Here is a 22,128-nt window from a genome sequence, read left to right on the forward strand (position 1 = left end):
TGTGAATAAAGTGCAACCACAAGAATTTAAAAGCTTTCCATCTCCCCCAAATTAAGACATTCTCCAGAAAGATAAAAAAGCAATATTATTTCACTTTATGTTTGAGAGCTATCCATCAGTCTCACACTACAGCAGCCAAACCAAATGGAGTAGCTGTCTACTCAAAACAGTCCCAACAGAAATATGGCAGGCCCGATTAAAGAATGTAATTGTTTTACAGATGTTCGTCTGTGTTAAGCACATTCGCAGAAGGACCAGGGCGCCTGCATTGACAGCCAATAGCTTTATAGCCATTTATAGCCTTAGGGGCAACACCAGACGAAATCACTCACTGAGTGAAATACTTTTAGCTGAAATGCCCCCTGATGGATCCTTTGGCCAGTGACTGAGAAAGGTAGGTAGGTAGATAGATTAGTTCTTTAATCTGAGCCCTTCATTCAAGTGGGAAACTTTCAGTGGAGCTCTGCTTGAATGGAGAGCAGCGTGAGGACTGGCCTTGGCCTCTAGAGGGCAGCAGAGAAAGCGGAGTGGCTGGAGCTCAGTAAACACGCTGCTACACAGGCATTGGTCATCGATAAGAGTTAGCTGAATACTAGCGCATGGGACTAAACCTCACCAGACCAGTCCAGATCAGAGAAGGTAGAGGATTAATGTAGTTTAACCAGAGAAGGAGGGAGTGTAGATTGCAGATTGAGGAGAGTCGAGGTTAAAGGCTAGGATTCTGCTGGGGAGAAAGAGTGAAGGTTTGGTCTTTGAGTAAAACAATTCCTCCTTGCTGTAAGGTGTGTGTGTGTGTGTTGGGGTGTGTAGGACTGAGCCACGTACCTGCGAGGAAGAGTGCGTTGGACGGACAGGAGAGGGAGCACACCTCCACCCCTCCTCTCTTGTCACAGCTGAGCTGGGCGCGCGGCGCTGGCTTCCCGTCGGCCAAACACTTCACCGCCTCTGAGGAACATAGAGGGTCACGTCACCGTGACAACCACCGACGCCTCACAGCACAAAAACGATGACACACACGCACACTCACACACACTCTCCTATGTGTATTGAAGACACACACACACACAGTAGACGTTTAGGTGCTTACTGGTGCAGTCCTTCTTGTTCCAGTGGAGTTTCTGACCGGGCGGACACAGACACTCATAGCCTCCCTGTGTGTTCACACAGCTGTGCTCACAGCTCCCGTTGTTAATGCTGCACTCATCTATGTCTGAGACATAACCACATAGAATACAGTCAGAGGGTGTGTGTGTGTGTGTGTGTGTGTGTGAGTGTGTGTGTGTGTCTGCGCACACATACGTGGTTGGTATCATCAAAGTTCAGAATGACATCATCAAGACAGAGCATGTGCATCGTGTGAGTGTGTGATGTCATCAGTGTGAGACAGACAGCTCATGTCCTCTCCGTGCTCTATATCTGACTGACTGGTATCTGTTGACTGCTAATGAAACGCCCTTTAGACAGTGGCCTGTTTAGTCTACCTCTGAAGAACATGGCTGTCAGTCAGACAGGGTCAGGTGAAGTGGGATCACAACACACACACAACACACACACACCTACTGCCCCCCGCTCGACATGTGTGTAAACAGGTACAACACACACACATGCACACACAGGCAGGGACGCTGGTACGGAGGGCTATTCAGGGGAACTGAGGTGCGAGTGTGTTTTCGGCAGCTCCGTCTGCACGTGCTCGGTCACCCCTCACCAACACACACAATGAAAACACTCTTTCTCTTTCTGTTTCTCTCTCTCCCCTCTCTTTCTTACTCTCTCTTCCTCCTTGTCAGTCTCTCAGGGCTTCTCACTTTGTGTCAATCAATTAATTATATCAGTGCCTCTCCCTAGCTGCCTGTCTATCTCTTTCCCATATCTTTCTAAGTATGTGTGTGTGTGTGTGCGTGCGTGCGTGCAATCCCATGCATGTCTGTGTTATACTCACCTCCGCAGTGTGTGAGGCCGTACAGAGTGTATCCTTCCTGACAGACACAGTCGAAGTTGCCAGGGTAGTTGACGCAGGTGTGGTCGCAGGTCCTCTCAAAGGAACACTCGTCAATATCTGAGAGGAGAAACAGATTGTATGTAATGCTACTGTTTACACACGGGGGCTGTCCAAAAATAGCACCATTCCCAATATAGTGCACTACTTTTGACTAGAGCCCCATGACAATCTATTCCCTATATAGTGCACTACATTGGACCAGGGCTCCTAGGGAATAGGGTGCCATTTGAGATACTGCCATGAACTGGACCATAGTGGGTCACTCTGACCATGCCCTCACCAAGGACTGACGGACAATATAGACAGTGTCTACATGACAGTTAGGACAGAGTTAACACTGACCATGCCCTCACCAAGGACTGATGGACAATATAGACAGTGTCTACATGACAGTTAGGACAGAGTTAACACTGACCATGCCCTCACCAAGGACTGATGGACAATATAGACAGTGTCTACATGACAGTTAGGACAGAGTTAACACTGACCATGCCCTCACCAAGGACTGATGGACAATATAGACAGTGTCTACATGACAGTTAGGACAGAGTTAACATCCATGTTGTCAGTACAGTATTGTGGATATTGAATGCATTGAGTTTCACTACGGGGAGTTGTTTGAACTGTCTTTTGTTTAGAGTGCTTTCCACTAAAAGGACAATACATCTGAGCTGTGAACTGTCAGTGGGGAGACAGTGTGTGTGTGTGTGTGTGTGGGCTGGAGGACTGGACACTGCAGGAGCATTTGAAAATATTCTGTCTGGAATAACAGCGTACATACAACCTGGTTATGTGGGTGGGGGTCTAAACAGTGACAGGGTTACAGGGTTACAGGTGACAGGTTGATAGGGTTACAGGGTTACAGGTGACAGGGTGACAGGGATACAGGGTGACAGGTTGACAGGGTTACAGGTGACAGGGTGACAGGTTGATAGGGTTACAGGTGACAGGGTGACAGGGTTACAGGTGACAGGTTGATAGGGTTACAGGTGACAGGGTGACAGGTGACAGGGTGACAGGATTACAGGTGACAGGGTGACGGGGTTATAGGTGACAGGGTTACAGGTAACAAGGTGACAGGGTTACAGGTGACAGGGTTACAGGGTTATCGGTGACAGGGTTACGGGTGACAGGGTTACAGGTGACAGGGTTACAGGGTTACAGGTGACAGGGTTACAGGTGACAGGGTTACAGGTGACAGGGTTACGGGTGACAGGGTTACAGGTGACAGGGTGATGGGGTTACAGGTGACAGGGTTACAGGTGACAAGTTGATAGGGTTACAGGTGACAAGGTGACAGGGTTACAGGTGACAGGGTGACGGGGTTATAGGTGACAGGGTTACAGGGTGACGGGGTTACAGGTGACAGGGTTACAGGTGACAGGGTTACAGGAGACAGGGTGACGGGGGTACATGTGACAGGGTGACGGGGTTACAGGTGACAGGGTTACAGGTGACAGGGTTACAGGTGACAGGGTTACAGGTGACAGGGTGACAGGGTTACAGGTTACAGGGTTACAGGTGACAGGGTTACAGGTGACAGGGTTACAGGTGACAGGGTTATAGGTGACAGGGTTACAGGTGACAAGTTGATAGGGTTACAGGTGACAAGTTGATAGGGTTACAGGTGACAGAGTGACAGGTGACAAGTTGATAGGGTGACAGGGTTACAGGTGACAAGTTGATAGGGTGACAGGGTTACAGGTGACAAGTAGATAGGGTTACAGGTGACAGGTTGATAGGGTTACAGGGTTACAGGGTGACGGGGTCTGTGTCAGTAAGGATATCAGATTGGTTGCTGAATAGTCATACACACAGATCTGTGCACTCCCACACAATACATAGACATGCCTATAATCATGCTAATCGTTAGTTTTGACTAGTGTAGGACTGACAATTAAGTCATCGTCCTTGGTTGTAGCAGAGCGCATGTTTGCTTCCTTTTGAGAAACCAACAAGATGATATATGACTCATAGATATTACTCTCTACGGCTCTTCTCCACACAAACACCCATTATTCAGCCACAGCTAATAAGACCGGTCCATTAATCAGACTGGAGTCCAAAGCAGAGCTCTGCTCACTAAACAACACCAAGAGGTGTTCTCAGTGGAGACTTCCCGATCCAATTCAGTCTTTCAGACAAGCCCTCCACCCCAGGCCTGGGAAAGATCAGACCAACTCACTGTGGTCAGGACCAGTGGCTGTATGTACAATATCAAGCATCTCTGAGTAGGAGTCCTGACCTAGGATCAGCCCCCCCCCCCCCAAACTGATCCAAGATCAGCACTCCTACTCTGAGACACTTGCAAATACAAGCCCTGATTTTGGTTTATAATTGTTTTATTCAACTTTACTGAGACCGATGTAATGACATATTTGGGTGGCTGACAGTAGCAACACATTTCTTCAGTCCAGCGTCTCCAAGTCACCTGGGCTATTTCAATACCAAGTCATCTGGGCTGTGGAGATTTACAGAGGCTAAAAATACGGTGTGTTGTGATAAAGTTTGTCATGAGGAGGAAGTTGTTGAGGCCTGGCTTCTGTTGGCTGCTTTGCTACAGTCCTCCAGGCAACTGTCTATATGACGGGCTCGGGTTACATTATCATACCTGATTAATTAAACTAGCATCAGACCACAACCCCAGCCACCGCGCAGCACTGGAACGACTTGTATCATCTCATTTCACAGAGAGGTGCCAGTTGTTGGCTTGGCTGATGTGCAGGTGTCTGTCTGTTTGTGCGGTCGGGTGTAACACACCCAAGGACAGTGTCCCTGTTTATTAAAACACCAAAGAATGTAGCCTGTCTATTGCCTCTTAATAAGCATACTGTGTCTGCAAAGCTAAAGCTCTGCTCCCTCTGTCGTCTTGACCTCTACGATATTGTTTTAATACAGCTACCTGTAGGGAGTCTTTATGTTCCTGGTGATTATTGCACACCCCATTCTCCATCACCCCTGCCCTTATACAGGCACAGGGGCTGCCTAAAGACTCTCTCTCTGGAGGAACCTGGCATAGCTGTAGGTCTTCTCCAACACGTATTACCAAGATATATTTCCCTGGAAGAGCTTACCAGCATGGAAAGATTTAAAACATTAAATAAATTAAAGTTACAAATAAAAATATGAACAGAAATACCATTTGTTAGCAGATGGAAGCTAAGTTTTACAATCAGGAAAGCTGATGGGTGGAAGGAGCGTGTCAGTGTGTGTGTGTGTGTGTGTGTGTGTGTGTGTATGTGTGTGTGTGTATGTGTGTGTGTGTGTGTGTGTGTGTGTGTGTGTGTGTGTGTGTGTGTGTGTGTATGTGTGTGCTCCTCCCATCAGCACACATCCAGGCTGAGTGTGATATTGGCGTGTATGGAGTTGTATAAACTGTTAGTTGGCAGTTTTTTGGTGTTTAATATGACACACACACACACTGGGATAGAGTTGTTTGGTGTTTTTGGTTCGGGGACAAAAACACTGCAGGGTGTTGTTGTTAATAAAATAATTTGTGATGTGTGCCTCTCCTGTGTCTCTTGCTGTGACTTGTATAGAGGAATCTGCAATTGTCCTCCAAACACAACCAGGGATTAGATATGAAGAGAGAAGCAGAATGCCTTGATGTCAAGTCCATTGTAATAACAAGCCTATCTGTGCATGTCATTCCAGGTGAATGATTTGTAGGCCAACCCCTGTTTTGATCCTACGTATGATCCTGCTCTGAACATGAAGCTGATGAGTGAGTTACTATCATAGAGACGTATGATAGAAGCTACTAGGCCGACTGTATATTCTAGTATATCCATTTCCACGGTCCCTATTCCGTGACACTTTCCTTCTGTGATCTGATCGCGGAGCGACGGCACCGGTTTCCAAAGGCAACTGTCTTAAAAGCATTGTGACGTCATCAGACAGGATTGTATGACAGCCGTCAGTCAGGCGGGCAGCTCACCCTGGCAGGTGCGCTCGTCAGTGAGGAGCTTGTGGCCCTTCTGGCAGCTGCACTCAAAGGAGCCCACCGTGTTTTTGCAGAAATGGTCACAGCCGCCGTTATTGGTCGCCTCCTGGCATTCATCTATGTCTGTATGGTGATAGGGAGAGAAGGGGGGGACAGAGAGTAAGGGAGTGAGAAAGCGAGAGAGAGAGAGAGAGCATTAGGCCACAGATACATACACTAAGGCAGTGGTTCCCAAACTTTTTATAGTCCCGTACCCCTTCAAACATTCAACCTCCAGCTGTCGTACCCCCTCTAGCACCAGGGTCAGCGCACTCTCAACTGTTGTTTTATGCCATCATTGTAAGTCTGCCACACACACACACACACTATACGATACATTTATTAAACATAAGAATGAGTGTGAGTTTTTGTCACAACCCGGCTTGTGGGAAGTGACAAAGAGCTCTTAAAGGACCAGGGCACAAATAATAATAATCAATAATTTTGCTCTTTATTTAACCATCTTACATATAAAACCTTATTTGTTCATCCAAAATTGTGAATAACTCACCACAGGTTAATGAGAAGGGTGTGCTTGAAGGGATGCACATAACTCTGCAATGTTGGGTTGTATTGGAGAGAGTCTCTGTCTTAAATCATTTCCCACAGACAGTCTGTGCCTGTATTTAGTTTTCATGCCAGTGAGGGCCGAGAATCCACTCTCACATAGGTACGTGGTTGCAAAGGACATCAGTGTCTTAACAGCACGATTTGCCAAGGCCGGATATTCTGAGCACAGCCCAATCCAGAAATCTGACAGTGGCTTCTGATTCAAATCAATTTTCACAGAAGCGCTTGTTACAATTTCAATGAAATTGCTCTCTTGTTCAGATATCGGTAAGTGGACTGGAGGAAGGGCATGAAAGGGATAACGAATCCAGATGTTTGTGTCGTCCGTTCCGGGAATGTACCTGCGTAATTGCTCACCCAGCTCACTCAGGTGCTTCTCTATATCACATTTGACATTGTCCATATGCTTGACTTCATTTGCACACAAAAAAATCATACAATGATGGAAATACCTGTGTGTTGTCCTTGTTAATGTAGACAGAAAAGAGCTCCAACTTCTTAATCATAGCCTCAATGTTGTCCCGCACATTGAATATAGTTGCGGAGAGTCCCTGTAATCCTAGATTCAGATCATTCAGGCAAGAAAAAACATCACCCAGATAGGCCAGTCGTGTGAGAAACTCGTCATCATGCAAGCGGTCAGACAAGTGAAAATTATGGTCAGTAAAGAAAACTTTAAACTCGTCTCTCAATTTTAAAAAAACATGTCAATACTTCGCCCCTTGAAAACCAGCGCACTTCTGTATGTTGTAAAAGCGTTCCATGGTCGCTGCCCATATCATTGCATAGTGCAGAAAATACACGAGAGTTCAGCAGCCTTGCTTTAACAAAGTTAACCATTTTCACTGTAGTGTCCAAAACGTCTTTCAAGCTGTCAGGCGTTACCTTGGCAGCAAGAGCCTCTCGGTGGATGAGGCAGTGTACCCGAGAGCCTCTCGGTGGATGAGGCAGTGTACCCGAGAGCCTCTCGGTGGATGAGGCAGTGTACCCGAGAGCCTCTCGGTGGATGAGGCAGTGTACCCGAGAGCCTCTCGGTGGATGAGGCAGTGTACCCGAGAGCCTCTCGGTGGATGAGGCAGTGTACCCGAGAGCCTCTCGGTGGATGCTGCAGTGTACCCAAGTGAAGTCGGGAGCAACTACTTGCACGTGCGTAACCACTCCACTATGTCTCCATGTCATGGCTTTTGCAGTACAGATACCAAAAGTCCATTTGATGTCACAAAGCTGTCCAGTACTTTCAAAATATCCTCTCCTGTTTGCAGAAGAGGATGTCTTCCCTTAATTGACCCCCCATAAATGTAACGGACATATACCAGGAGCTGTGCCAAGCCCGCCACGTCTGTTGACTCATCCAGCTGTTATGCATAGAATTCCCTGGCTTGTATGTGAAGCAGTAATAGTTTCGAAACATCTCCTGCCATGTCACTGATGCATTGTGAAACAGTGTTGTTTGATGAAGGCATTGTCTGTATAGTTTTTGGGGCCTTTCCCCCCAGTATTGTCCCAGCCATATCCACGGCAGCAGGAAGAATTAAGTCCTCCACAATAGTATGGGTCTTGCCTGTCCTAACCATATGTAGCTCACCATATAAGACGCTTCTAGCCCCTTCTTATTAATGGTATCTGCTGCTCTTATACATGTCTTACTACTCGAAAGTCGTCTTAATTCTCGCTCAAAAAACTCCAGCGGCTTATTTTTCAAATGGGCAAGTTTTGTTTCTAAATGTCTGAGCAAGAGTGAAGGTTTCATAGAGTTGTGCTTCTACACCTGCATTGCTTGCTGTTTGGGGTTTTAGGCTGGGTTTCTGTACAGCACTTTGAGATATCAGCTGATGTACAAAGGGCTATATAAATACATTTGATTTGATTTGTGAGATAGTACTTTTCACATATAACACACTGTGGCTGAGGAAAGGCACTACTCCCAATATAAGTGAACAATCAATGTAGTTCTCATAATATATTTGCGCCACTTCGATGGTCCAACGTTTGGTGCTTTCCCGGGTAAGGGGGTAGTAGCTCTTCGGCTGCATCAGATCCACAACTGTCAGTGTCCATGCTATCTGGGCTAACAACAAAGTTAGAATTACTGATGCTAGCATTGGATGTGCTCGTGGAAGCAGAACAACGTGTGTCGTTGACAGGTGCAGGTGTAGTACTGCTGGTAGTAGAGCTGGTATGTGTCTCTATGGACCCGGGCCTTACTATTTTGAACCATTTATCCATTTGGAGCAAACGGAACGAGCAGCAGCTACGTTTGGCTACATATGGACCGTTAGTGGAATTCCCGCGAGAGAGTAACGGTTAATGTGATGTTAATTATTTGACTAGGCTACCTGTATTTGACATTGTGTTGTAAATTCACTGAACACCAGATGGTTTAATTGTATTTTTGGCAGTGAAACGAGGCTACTCAGGCGAGAAAAAAACCTCACCCAAGTGTATAGATCAGTTCGAAAATATAAATGGACTTTTTGAAAAAGTGAAAACAAGTAAACAAGTACCCTAGTTTGGGGCAATAGGCAATACTGGTCGAAGAGAATCGAGTTTTTACACACACACACACACACACACACACACACACACACACACACACACACACACACACACACACACACACACACACACACACACACCCAGTATAGAACTCTGCCGTGCTAAAGTGTTCCTCCTTTAGCAGTCTCTCCCACACAGCCACTGCCATGCTGGGATGGAGATCTCCAAATTGGCAGACAACAGGCCAATAAAAGGCTTCACTAATGCCTTGGAAATCTATTCTAAGCCTCTGTAAGAGTCTTTATGGACGGGGGGGAGGCAGTCGGGGTGAGAGTAAGGGTGAGACAGGGGGAGTCAGAGAGAAGTGGGCTTTTTCCTAATGCTCTTATTTGTGCTAGCAGGAAGAAGCCAGGAGTTGGCAGGCCTGAAAGACAACATGAACACTGGCCGTGCTGCGTTGTGGTGGTAAAGTAGGTTTCCATCCACACAACAAGTCGTAACCGCAGTGCCAGGGTGTCGGTGTGGGGCAGCCGCCCTCAGTCACAAACATATTGTCACAACACCGGGAAGATATTATCCCAGAGCAAACAAACCTATGGGAGTCCCATCGCTGTCCCCTGAAGGCCTCACCTGCCTCTTTCATTCTCTTATTCATTCACTCTTTCTTTTCATTCTTTCAGAGATCTCTGATACAATGACTGAAGTCTCATTCACCAGTGGTTTCTTTTCTGCTGAATACCATTTCTTTATGCAGTTTCATTATTCTGTCTTTCCATTGATTTCTTTCTCTCTCTTTCTCCTCCTCTTGGCATGTGTGTGTCTGGGCGCACGGTGTGTGTGTGTCTGTGTGTGTGTGCGCATGGCCATGTGTGTGTATACGTGTGTGAGCATTTGTGTGCACGCTCTTGCATTTGTGTGCATTTGTGTATGTGATGGTATCAAGTGTAATGGTAGCTTCACGGTGCTCAGCATGGTACAGGCTCAGGGGGCTTGTTGAGAGGGATCCTCCACTAGCCTCTGCTGTCTGATCCTATGACACGCTCTTTACCTGGAACTAATGGAACAGCCTGCTGCTACTGCTGTACACAACACTGTCTAGCCCACCATGCAAGGACTTAGAGAAGAGGGGAGAGACAGAGAGAGAGAGAGAGAGAGAGATAGAGAGAGAGAGAGAGAGAGAGAGAAAGAAAGAGAGGGGGGAGGGGTGTTGAATGAATACATAATTGAACCCCCCCCTCCCTTCCCTCCTCTCCCCCAAAGGCTTACACCATCCAGGGATTTCATGGACTTTCCCATAACTTCCATCTACCCCTCCCTCCCCCTCCTACTGCCCATGTGACTAGGTCTTCCTGAATCCTTGTGGACTAAAGGCCCAGGTGTATGAGACGATCCAGAGACATAGATCTGGAATAACAAGCGAGCCGGATCCCCTGGGGCTGTGCATACAGTGCCAATCCTCCAGCCTAGTGTGATCTGATGTCACGGTACATCCTCCCTTCTCTCTCCTCACCCCTTCCTCTTTCTAACTATGTGCCCTCAGCCGAACCCTGGAAAGGGTCATTGGGTATATTTCCCTCCTTGGAGGATTGCCAATGCCACACTCAACAAGGGAGGAAAGGAGGGAAGGAAAGAGGAGGAGGAAGAGATGGAAAAGAAAGTGGAGGTGGAAGAGGTAGATTTAGTGGAGGAGGAGAAAAGTAGGTGAAGAAAGTAGGAGGAACATAGAAAGGTAGAGGGAGGAGGAAGAGACGGAAGAGAAAGCAATGGGGGGAGTATTAAGAGGAGGGAGAAAGGGAAATAAAAGAGGAGGAAAGTGGAAGAGTGGAGGGAGGAGGAAGAGGACAATAGCACGGCAGATTACACGGGCTAAGCCCTTTTTGATTGGTTCTCTAAGTGATGAAAACGGCTGGGGATTAACACCTAAGCCTTTGCGTCGGAGAGTCAGTCAAGCAAGACACCACAGGGAAGACTCAACTAAGACAGGAGTGGAGGGGAGGAGGGGGGAGGAGGACAGGGGGAGAAGGGAGAGGAAGAGAGGTGACTGGAAGAAAAAAGAGAGGGTAGATGGAGAGGGGTAGAGAAAAAACAGGAGCAGAAGGGAAGTAGGTGGAGAGGGCGAAAAGAGAAGGAAGGGGGAGGAAAGACCAAGAGAAGGAGGACGGTCAGATACTGCATGCCCCCAATAATCAGTCCACTGTGCAACAAGCCAAGTCAGATACATTAAGTCAAATATATACAGTTGAGTGATGTAAAAGTGTTTTCCTATAACAATGTATCATGATATTTTTTGTTTTGTTCACCTTTATTTAACAAGGTAGGCTAGTTGAGAACAAGATCTAATTTGCAACCGAGACCTGACCAAGATAAAGTATAGCAGTGTGAACAGACAACAACACAGAGTTACACATTGAGTAAACAATAAACAAGTCAATAACATAGTAGAAAAAAATATATACATCTATATACATTGTGTGCAAAAGGCATGAGGAGGTAGGCAATAAATAGGCCATAGGAGTGAATAATTACAATTTAGCAGATTAACACTGGAGTGATAAATGAGCAGATGGTCATGTACAGGTAGAGATATTGGTGTGCAAAAGAGCAGAAAAGTAAATAAATTAAAACAGTGTGGGTATGAGGGAGGTAAATTGGGTGGGCTATATACCGATGGACTATGTACAGCTGCAGCGATCGGTTAGCTTCTCAGATAGCAGATGTTTAAAGTCGGTGAGGGAGATAAAAGTCTCCAACTTCAGAGATTTTTGCAATTCGTTCCAGTCGCAGGCAGTAGAGAACTGGAAGGAAAGGAGGCCAAATTAGGTTTTGGCTTTAGGGATGATCAGTGAGATACACCTGCTGGAGCGCGTGCTACGGGTGGGTGTTGCCATCGTGACCAGCGAACTGAGATAAGGAGGAGCTTTACCTAGCATAGACTTGTAGATGACCTGAAGCCAGTGGGTCTGGCGATGAACATGTAGCGAGGGCCAGCCGACTCGAGCATACAGGTCGCAGTGGTGTGTGGTATAAGATGCTTTAGTAACAAAACGGATGGCACTGTGATAAACTGCATCCAGTTTGCTGAGTAGAGTATTGGAAGCTATTTTGTAGATGACATCGCCGAAGTCGAGGATCGGTAGGATAGTCAGTTTTACTAGGGTAAGTTTTTCGGCGTGAGTGAAGGAGGCTTTGTTGCGAAATAGAAAGCCGACTCTAGATTTGATTTTGGATTGGAGATGTTTGATATGAGTCTGGAAGGAGAGTTTGCAGTCTAGCCATACACCTAGGTACTTATAGATGTCCACATATTCTAGGTCGGAACCATCCAGGGTGGTGATGCTAGTCGGGCGTGCGGGTGCAGGCAGCGAACGGTTGAAAAGCATGCATTTGGGTTTACTAGCGTTTAAGAGCAGTTGGAGGCCAGGAAGGAGTGTTGTATGGCATTGAAGCTCGTTTGGAGGTTAGATAGCACAGTGTTCAAGGAAGGGCCAGAAGTATACAGAATGGTGTCGTCTGCGTAGAGGTGGATCAGGGAATCGCCCGCAGCAAGAGCAACATCATTGATATATACAGAGAAAAGAGTCGGCCCAAGAATTGAACCCTGTGGTGCCCCCATAGAGACTGCCAGAGGACCGGTGATTGACAGAGTCGAAAGCCTTGGCCAGGTCGATGAAGACGGCTGCACAGTACTGTCTTTTATCGATGGTGGTTATGATATCGTTTAGTACCTTGAGCATGGCTGAGGTGCACCCGAGACCCGTGACCGCCTGGGAAACCGGATTTCACAGCGGAGAAGGTACGGTGGGATTCGAGATGGTCAGTGATCTGTTTGTTGACTTGGATTTCGAAGACCTTAGATAGGCAGGGCAGGATGGATATAGGTCTGTAACAGTTTGGGTCCAGGGTGTCTCCCCCTTTGAAGAGGGGGATGACCGCGGCAGATTTCCAATCCTTGGGGATCTCAGATGATACGAAGGAGAGGTTGAACAGGCTGGTAATAGGGGTTGTGAGAATGGCGGCGGACAGTTTCAGAAATAGAGGGTCCGGATTGTCAAGCCCAGCTGATTTGTATGGGTCCAGGTTTTGCAGCTCTTTCAGAACATCTGCTATCTGGATTTGGGTAAAGGAGAAGCTGGGGAGGCATGGGCGAGTAGCTGCGGGGGGGGGGGGGGGGGGCGGAGCTGTTGGCCGAGGTTGGAGTAGCCAGGAGGAAGGCATGGCCAGCCGTTGCGAAATGCTTGTTGAAGTTTTCGATTATCACAGATTTATCGGTGGTGACCGTGTTACCTAGCCTCATTGCAGTGGGCAGCTGGGAGGAGGTGCTCTTGTTCTCCATGGACTTTACAGTGTCCCAGAACTTTTTGGAGTTAGAGCTACAGGATGCAAATTTCTGCTTGAAAAAGCTGGCCTTTGCTTTTGGTTCCTGACTTCCCTGAACAGTTGCATATCGCAGGGACTATTCGCTGCTATTGCAGTCCGCCACAGGATGTTTTTGTGCTGGTCGAGGGCAGTCAGGTCTGGAGTGAACCAAGGGCTATATCTGTTCTTAGTTCTGCATTTTTTTATTGGAGCATGCTTGTCTAAGATGGTGAGGAAGTTACTTTTAAAGAATGACCAGGCATCCTCAACTGACGGGATGAGGTCAATATCCTTCCAGGATACCCGGGCCAGGTCGATTAGAAAGGCCTGCTCGCAGAAGTGTTTAAGGCTGACCCTCTGAACGGATGACCTCATGGAAAGCTGAGCTCTCAAGCAATGACAGCATGGAAAGATGAGCTCTCAAGCAATGACCTCATCGAAAGCTGTGCTCTCAAGCAATGACCTCATCGAAAGCTGAGCTCTCAACATTAACAGAATCACTGGCTTTCTTTCTCTCCTCTTCCATCATCATTTGCTTTTTGACGATTGCTTTCTTAGAGAGAAGACCTCTTTTTCTCTATTCTGTACTCTCTACTCCTCCTTTCCATCTCATCCACTTCCTGTTCATTTCTTCCACTCGTCTCGCTCATGCTGTGTTCTCCCAGGCAGTTCTACCCTGCAGTAGAATCTCTGGGTATTTTAAATCAATCACGGCTATTTCCCAGTTCCGTTTCCTTGGCATGCCGACAGCAGATCTCATCTCTATCTCAAACAGGAGGAATGGCTTCCTTCTCTCTCACACACACCTTCTCTCTCGCTAAGGTGCTAGCTATAACCGAGGGTTCTACAAGGAACCCAAAAGGGATCTACCTGGAACCAAAAAGGATTATCCTATGGGGACAGCCGAAGAACACTTTCGGAACCCTTTTTTCTAAGTATGTACCCCCCCTCTCTCCACATCTCTCTCTTTCTCCACATCTCTCTCTCTCTCACATACCTCCCCTGCCGTCCCTCCCAGACAAGTCTACAGAAGGTATAACACTATCGCAACCCACCTACCCGGCCCAAACTTCCCCAACACAGACAAAGATCCCTAATTATTCAATAAGTCTGGCAGCCATAACCACTGGCATAGCATAGCCACCACATTTCCCCACACTTAATGGCCACTCTGTGGAAGCCTGAGCCCAATAATGGCCTATATAATTACCTTTAATAGCCCTTAAATACGGTAAGCTTAAATAAATACATTAAGCATCCACACATCTTGAAATGATACAACACTGCGTGTGTGAGAGAGAAATTGTGTGTGTAAATGAGAGAGAGGGAGTGTATATGTTTGTATGTGTGAGAGAGGGAGATATAGAGAGTGTGAGAGAGAGGAAGAGAGATAGAGAGAGAGAAAGAGGAGAAACAAAGAGATAGTGAGAAAAGCAGAGTGACAGGAGGGGGAAGTGAGACAGGGGAGTGGGAAGTGAGACAGGGGAGTGGGAAGTGAGACAGGGGAGAGGGAAGTGAGACAGGGGAGTGGGAAGTGAGACAGGGGAGTGGGAAGTGAGACAGGGGAGTGGGAAGTGAGACAGGGGAGAGGGAAGTGAGACAGGGGAGTGGGAAGTGAGACAGGGGAGAGGGAAGTGAGACAGGGGAGAGGGAAATGAGACAGGGGAGTGGGAAGTGAGACAGGGGAGTGGGAAGTGAGACAGGGGAGAGGGAAGTGAGACAGGGGAGTGGGAAGTGAGACAGGGGAGTGGGAAGTGAGACAGGGGAGGGGGAAGTGAGACAGGGGAGTGGGAAGTGAGACAGGGGAGTGGGAAGTGAGACAGGGGAGTGGGAAGTGAGACAGGGGAATGGGAAGTGAGACAGGGGAGTGGGAAGTGAGACAGGGGAGTGGAAAGTGAGACAGGGGAATGGGAAGTGAGACAGGGGAGTGGGAAGTGAGACAGGGGAGTGGGAAGTGAGACAGGGGAGTGGGAAGTGAGACACAGGAGTGGGAAGTGAGACAGGGGAGTGGGAAGTGAGACAGGGGAGGGGGAAGTGAGACAGGGGAGTGGGAAGTGAGACAGGGGAGGGGGAAGTGAGACAGGGGAGTTGGAAATGAGACAGGGAAGTGGGAAGTGAGACAGGGGACTGGGAAGAGAGACAGGGGAGTGGGAAGAGAGACAGGGGAGTGGGAAATGAGACAGGGGAGGGGGAAGTGAGACAGGGGAGTGGGAAGTGAGACAGGGGAGAGGGAAGTGAGACACAGGAGTGGGAAGTGAGACAGGGGAGTGGAAAGTGAGACAGGGGAGTGGGAAGTGAGACACAGGAGTGGGAAGTGAGACAGGGGAGTGGAAAGTGAGACAGGGGAGGGGGAAGTGAGACAGGGGAGTGGGAAGTGAGACAGGGGAGAGGGAAGTGAGACACAGGAGTGGGAAGTGAGACAGGGGAGTGGAAAGTGAGACAGGGGAGTGGGAAGTGAGACACAGGAGTGGGAAGTGAGACAGGGGAGTGGAAAGTGAGACAGGGGAGGGGGAAGTGAGACAGGGGAGTGGGATGTGAGACAGGGGAGAGGGAAGTGAGACAGGGGAGTGGGAAGTGAGACAGGGGAGTGGGAAATGAGACAGGGGAGTGGGAAGTGAGACAGGGGAGTGGGAAGAGAGACAGGGGAGTGGGAAGAGAGACAGGGGAGTGGGAAGTGAGACAGGGGAGGGGGAAGAGAGACAGGGGAGTGGGAAGTGAGACATGGGAGTGGGAAGTGAGACAGGGGAGTGGGAAGTGAGACAGGGGAGAGGGAAGTGAGACAGGGGAGTGGGAAGTGAGACAGGGGAGTGGGACGTGAGACAGGGGAGAGGGAAGTGAGACAGGGGAGAGGGAAGTGAGACAGGGGAGTGGGAAGTGAGACAGGGGAGTGGGAAGTGAGACAGGGGAGAGGGAAGTGAGACAGGGGAGTGGGAAGTGAGACAGGGGAGTGGGAAGTGAGACAGGTGAGACAGGGGAGTGGGAAGTGAGGCAGGGGAGGGGGAAGTAGCAGCAGCTACTCTTCCTGAGGTCCACACAGAACATGACACATAATACAGAATGAAGAATAATGAAGAACATCATTAGACAAGAACAGCTCAAGGACAGTACATACATTTGTTTTTTAAAGGCACACATAGCCTACGTGATGACAGTAGTCACAATGCATACATACAAACTATCTAGGTCAAATAGGGGAGAGGCGTTGTGCCGCGAGGTGTTGCTTTATCTCTTTTTTGAAACCAGGTTTGCTGTTTATTTGAGCAATGTGAGATGGAAGGAAGTTCAATGCAATAAGGGCTCTATATAATACTGTACGTTTTCTTGAATTTGTTCTGGATTTGGGGACTGTGAAAAGACCCCTGGTGGCATGTCTGGTGGGATAAGTGTGTGTGTCAGAGCTGTGTGTAAGTTGACTCTGCAAACAATTTGGGATTTTCAACACATTAATGTTTCTTACAAAAAGAAGAAGTGATGCAGTCAGTCTCTCCTCAACTCTGAGCCAAGAGAGACTGGCATGCATAGTATTCATATCAGCATATCAATTGATGTGTGTGTGTGTGCTGCGGGGTTGAGGCTGCAAACCCATAGGCTTGGTTCTCTCATCCCTTCCAGGCTTCTGGGAGGGAGGGTGGACAATGAGCCTGTCGTAGTGGATGTACGCAATGACCCCCACGCGCTCTGGCAGCTTTCATGACTGGGATCAGTTCTTTCCTCTTCTGGCGCACAGCTTCAGGATAATCCTCCTTGAGGAAGATATATACGTTCCTCTCAAGTTCTTGGCTCTTTCCAGAACCTTGTCCTTGAACCTCAGGAACTTGACCACTATCGGCCTGGGCCTGTCACCTGGAACGGATGTGGGTTTTCCAGTCCTGTGGGCGTGCTCCACCTCAATCTTCCTGTGGTCCATCTTAAATTTTTCAGAGATCATTTCCCTCACTGTGTCCTCAGACTCCATCCAGGTCTCATGTGGAGATTCTGCAACTCCATCCACAATCATGTTGTTTCGCCTTGATTGTCCCTCGAGATAGTCTGATTTGTCTGTCATTGTTATCATGGATTCACACACAGAGCTGATGTCCTCTCTCAATGACTTACAGATTGCTGTCATCTTGCCGTTCTCCTGTTTTAACTCGTCGAGCTGACTCTGGGAGAACTGCACATTTGTCTTCAGGTCTTGGACCTCTCTGGTCAGGTCATCCAGTATTTTATTAGTAGAATCCACAAGTATTTGGACAAAACACTTGAAACTATTTTCTTGTTGTTGTAACAACTGCTTATAGGTCTCTTTTTGTTCATTTAAAAGATCCTTCATGTGTGAGAGAGAGACACCACTGTCCTCAACGGAACTCCCGTCGGCTGTTGTCTTTGTCATGGTAACTAGCAACGTATGTTAGGCTGTTACTCCTTGCAGTTCCAGACAAGGCAGGTTACGGGGAAAATTGAAAACAACAAACAGCAGGGATCTAGACAGCCACAAACCCAGGACAATCTGCGGTCCCAGCCACTTGACATATCGGAAAGAATGAACAATAAAACAAAGTAAAGTAGAATGCTATTTGGCCCTAAACAGAGAGTACACAGTGGCTGAATACCTGACCACTGTGACTGACCCAAACCTAAGGAAAGCTTTGACTATGTACAGACTCAGTGAGCATAGCCTTGTTATTGAGAAAGACCGCCGTAGGCAGACCTGGCTCTCAAGAGAAGACAGGCTGTGTGAGGTGGAAACTGAGCTGCACTCCCTAACCTCCTGTCCAATGTATGACCATATTAGAGATACATATTTCCCTCAGATTACACAAATCCACAAAGAATTCGAAAAACAAACCCAATATTGATAAACTCCAATATCTATTGGGTGAAATACCAGTGTGTCATCACAACAGCAAGATGTGTGACCTGTTGCCACAAGAAAAGGGCAACCAGTGAAGAACAAACACCATTGTAAACACAATCCATATTTATGCTTATTTATTTTCCATTTTGTACTTTAACTATTTGCACATTGTTACAACACTGTATATAGACATCATATGACATTTGAAATGTCTTTATTCTTTTGGAGCTTCTGTGAATACAATGTTAACTATTCATTTAGATTTTTGATTTCACTTTTGTTTATTATCTACTTCACTTGCTTTGTCAATGTTAACATATGTTTACCATGCCAATAAAGCCCATACATTGATATTGAATTGAGAGAGAACCCCTCTGTGATTGCATTGCACACACATCTGGGCTGCCAGGGGCCAGGTGGTAGTTAGGCCTCTATTAACGAGGGCATAGCTCATTAAGGCTCTCCTACATATGATGTACCATGAGGATCTCACTCAGGGAGGGGGGAGGAGGTAGAGGAGACCTGGGGAGGGAGAGAGGGATGGAAAGGAAATGAGAGCAATGAATGGAACGGATAAGGAATGGGGAATTCTCATGTTCCATCCTTCTCATTCACTCACTCTCAATCTTCCACTCTCTATGCCCACTGATCTATCTCTCACTCACCCCTTACCTCTTGTATCTTCCTCTCATTTTAGATATCTATTTTTGTTACCACCACTGTCTCTCTCTTCCTTTCTCACCGTGATCTAATCATTTTAATCTCTCTAATAATCTGGACGTGAAAACAGGGGTGTAATCTGTCAAGCATATACACACACACACACGCACGCACACACACACACGCACACACTCCCTACACACCCATACCCATCAATCTCCCATCCCTGTTTGACATTTACCACCGGTTCGATTGATACCCTGCTTCATCTGCGATCAATAGGTCCATTCTGAGCCCTGCTGCTCCCTGAAGATAACCAGCCAATAGCAGCTCATTACCATCTATTACAGCCATCTGCCTGAATGGCTGGTTGACTGACTGGCTGATTGACTTGCTGGCTTACTCACTGACTGACTGACTGGCTGGCTTACTCACTGACTGACTGACTGGCTGGCTTACTCACTGACTGTCTACTGGCTGACTGACTGGCTAACTGACTGGCTGATTGACTGGCTGACTGGGCACACTGCTGCTGCTGGGAAGGCTGAGAGCCAAATGGGAAGGGCTAACATCAGGGTTCAACAGATGATTAGGATCGTTTGTAATTAACAACAGTGTAGGATAAATAATAGACCGGTAAATGAGAATATGGCTGAACGTTGACCTCTGGCCCTCGACCTCAATACAGTAAGTAAAACTCAGAGGGATCAACTGGAAGGTCGAGGGCCAGAGGTCAACTGGAAGGTCGATAATAGTCCTCTCAAAAGACAAAGATAGTATCAATCAATCAATCATATGTATTTATAAAGCCCTTCGTACATCAGCTGATATCTCAAAGTGCTGTACAGAAACCCAGCCTAAAACCCCAAACAGCAAGCAATGCAGGTGTAGAAGCATAGTAGATGGAGAACGGAAAGAGGGAGGCAGCAAACAAGACAGAAATAAAGAAAGAGAAGAAGAAATAAAAGTTGTATTGTAACATGAACTGCAGCCATTGGAGAGAGAGTGAGTGAGAGAGAGATGAGGAATGTGGAAGCTCTTTGGTTGCTGCTGCAGGCTTATCTCTGAGCGCTCGGGTAGCCTTGGTACGCGCCTCAGGGAAACTGTGTAGTTTTACAAAATATTTACAGTAAAAAGCAATTAAACGTAATACATTTGTGGAAACCCAAACCTGTCCAAATAATTTGGGGACGGGAGAAGGGGGATCTACTGTTCATAAAAAGCAGAGTTTACCACAGTGTGACCACCTCAGGCTGCTAATTTGGGAGACGACGGGCGGCTCGGGCCAGAGTATTTATCAGAGGACTTAAACGGCCCGCTCTGTTTGCTTTGTCCCTAAAGACTCTCCTCCGTCTAATAACAGAGGCTCTATGGGCCACATCTGGGCCAAGAGCAACTCCAGTAAAGAGCAACACAACAGTAAAATAAAACAGCAGGCAGGGCCGACGCCGGCCTGACGGAGGGAGAGCCGGAACGGTTGAGGGCCGGAGCTGGGCCAGAGTCATGTAAGGTGATGGAGATAGGAGTGTTATTGTGGAGATTACTGGGCCTGACATGTTAATACAGTGGGCTGTTGAGAGCGTTGGCACTTTCTGGAGGCTTTCTGTCTGGACGAGTGGGGCTAGAGGAGGAGTTTATGGGGAAGCGAATCCGTACAGTAGCTTCCAGTCTTTTGAGGACACAAAGTGATAGTGAAGCTATGACAAAAAGCTAGTGGGAGCGGTAGGTGGGAAAGTGAGGGTGAGAATCAAAGGTGTTGCTGACTATGATACAGTTCATTTACTGAGATTAGCTGAGCCACATAAAGTATGTCCCCTTATAAACCAACGAGCTTGTAGCCTATCACCTGGTTTCTCCTTGTCTGTGTTAAGTGACTCCTGTAATGGCTCTTTGATTGGATTACAGGATGTGTGTGTGTGTGTGTGTGTTCAGGCTTTCGCTGGGAGGAATGCAGGCCAGTGAAGACGTGTCTCAGGTGCCCATACACACACTGTACAACTGAGCAGCTCAGTCTCCCTGCACCGACCACACACACACACACACACACACACACACACACACACACACACACACACACACACACACACACACACACACACACACACACACACACACACACACACACACACACACACACACACACACACACACACACACACACACACAACTCATCCACCCACCGACACGCACCTTCTAATCAAACATCTGGAAACTGTTCACAAAATCACTTTTCTTCTCCCTCTCTCCCTCCGCCTCTCCCTCTCTCCCCTCCGTCTCTCCCTCCGTCCGCAGGAGAGCCCTGTGATAAAAACGCCTCCTTCCATTGGCGCGTCTGTCATCGTGGAGTTAGGGAACCGTCTCGTCTGTCAGCGCAGATGAAAGGCTGTTTATCAGACGCCTGGGATTTAAACATGCCCTAAATAGTTTATATTGAAATGATTATGTTAGGGGGGGGCAGGATGGTGCAGGTCCCACAGGGTCTGGCACACAGAGAGACAGAGCAGAGAGACAGAGGGCTCTGTCTACAGTACCTCACAGCATGACATTTACCTCCCAGCTAACTACTAACCCCACAAAACCACAAACTGCTGTCTACAATACTCTATCTACATTAACAACACATCACTACCCACTATCTCTATGCTATAAAAACACCTCTACCCCCTGGGCCTATCTGCACGTTACAACACACCACTGGCACAACCCGGTATGCTATAACACATGACTATCTTCAATATTCAACATTAGAGCACAGTCACACACTACACTCCTGTGGTCAGCTCAGCTGTGATATCAGCTAGCTTAGCCATGACCCTGTCAGCCCATTTAACCTGTTACAGATCTGTGTGTGCTGTTACCAAGGTTACAGAACGCTTTGGTCCAGGCAGGGGGCAGCATGGCAACAAGGTGGGACAGGTGGTCTGAATAAAATGTCTTGATCAATAAAACCCCTGGCTGACTGACTAGGCTCAGTGGGAGACGATCCAGAAGTAATGCTGGCTGGGTGGAGACTGGAGAGGAGTTCAGAGTTTATAGTTTCCCTTCCTGATATGTTTGAGTGTGTGCTTTTGTGTGTAGTCAGTGTGGATGTGTGTATTGATTGCTGACTAGTGTATGGTTAACTTGTGCGTGCATGCACATGTGTGTATATGCACTGGGCCTGCATGTGCATGTCTATCATGTAAGTGTGTGCGTGTGTGTGTGTGTGTGTGTGTGTGTGTGTGT

The 22,128-nt window shown here is 47.6% G+C and overlaps 1 protein-coding gene across 5 annotated transcripts in view; it reads right to left on the bottom strand.

Moving 5' to 3' along the window:
• Positions 1–22,128, bottom strand: part of scube1 (signal peptide, CUB domain, EGF-like 1) — a 110,939-nt gene that overhangs the window by 9,485 nt on the left and 79,326 nt on the right. For all 5 annotated transcript variants that reach the window (XM_031797537.1, XM_031797536.1, XM_031797535.1 and 2 more), the window contains 4 exons: positions 5,940–6,068; positions 1,943–2,059; positions 1,088–1,210; positions 826–945 (listed from right to left, as the gene is read on the bottom strand). In XM_031797537.1, coding sequence (XP_031653397.1) covers positions 826–945; positions 1,088–1,210; positions 1,943–2,059; positions 5,940–6,068 — 489 coding nt within the window. The remainder of the gene's footprint in view (positions 1–825; positions 946–1,087; positions 1,211–1,942; positions 2,060–5,939; positions 6,069–22,128) is intronic.

Source organism: Oncorhynchus kisutch, linkage group LG19 (assembly GCF_002021735.2).
Source record: "Oncorhynchus kisutch isolate 150728-3 linkage group LG19, Okis_V2, whole genome shotgun sequence".
Taxonomy (NCBI): domain Eukaryota; kingdom Metazoa; phylum Chordata; class Actinopteri; order Salmoniformes; family Salmonidae; genus Oncorhynchus; species Oncorhynchus kisutch.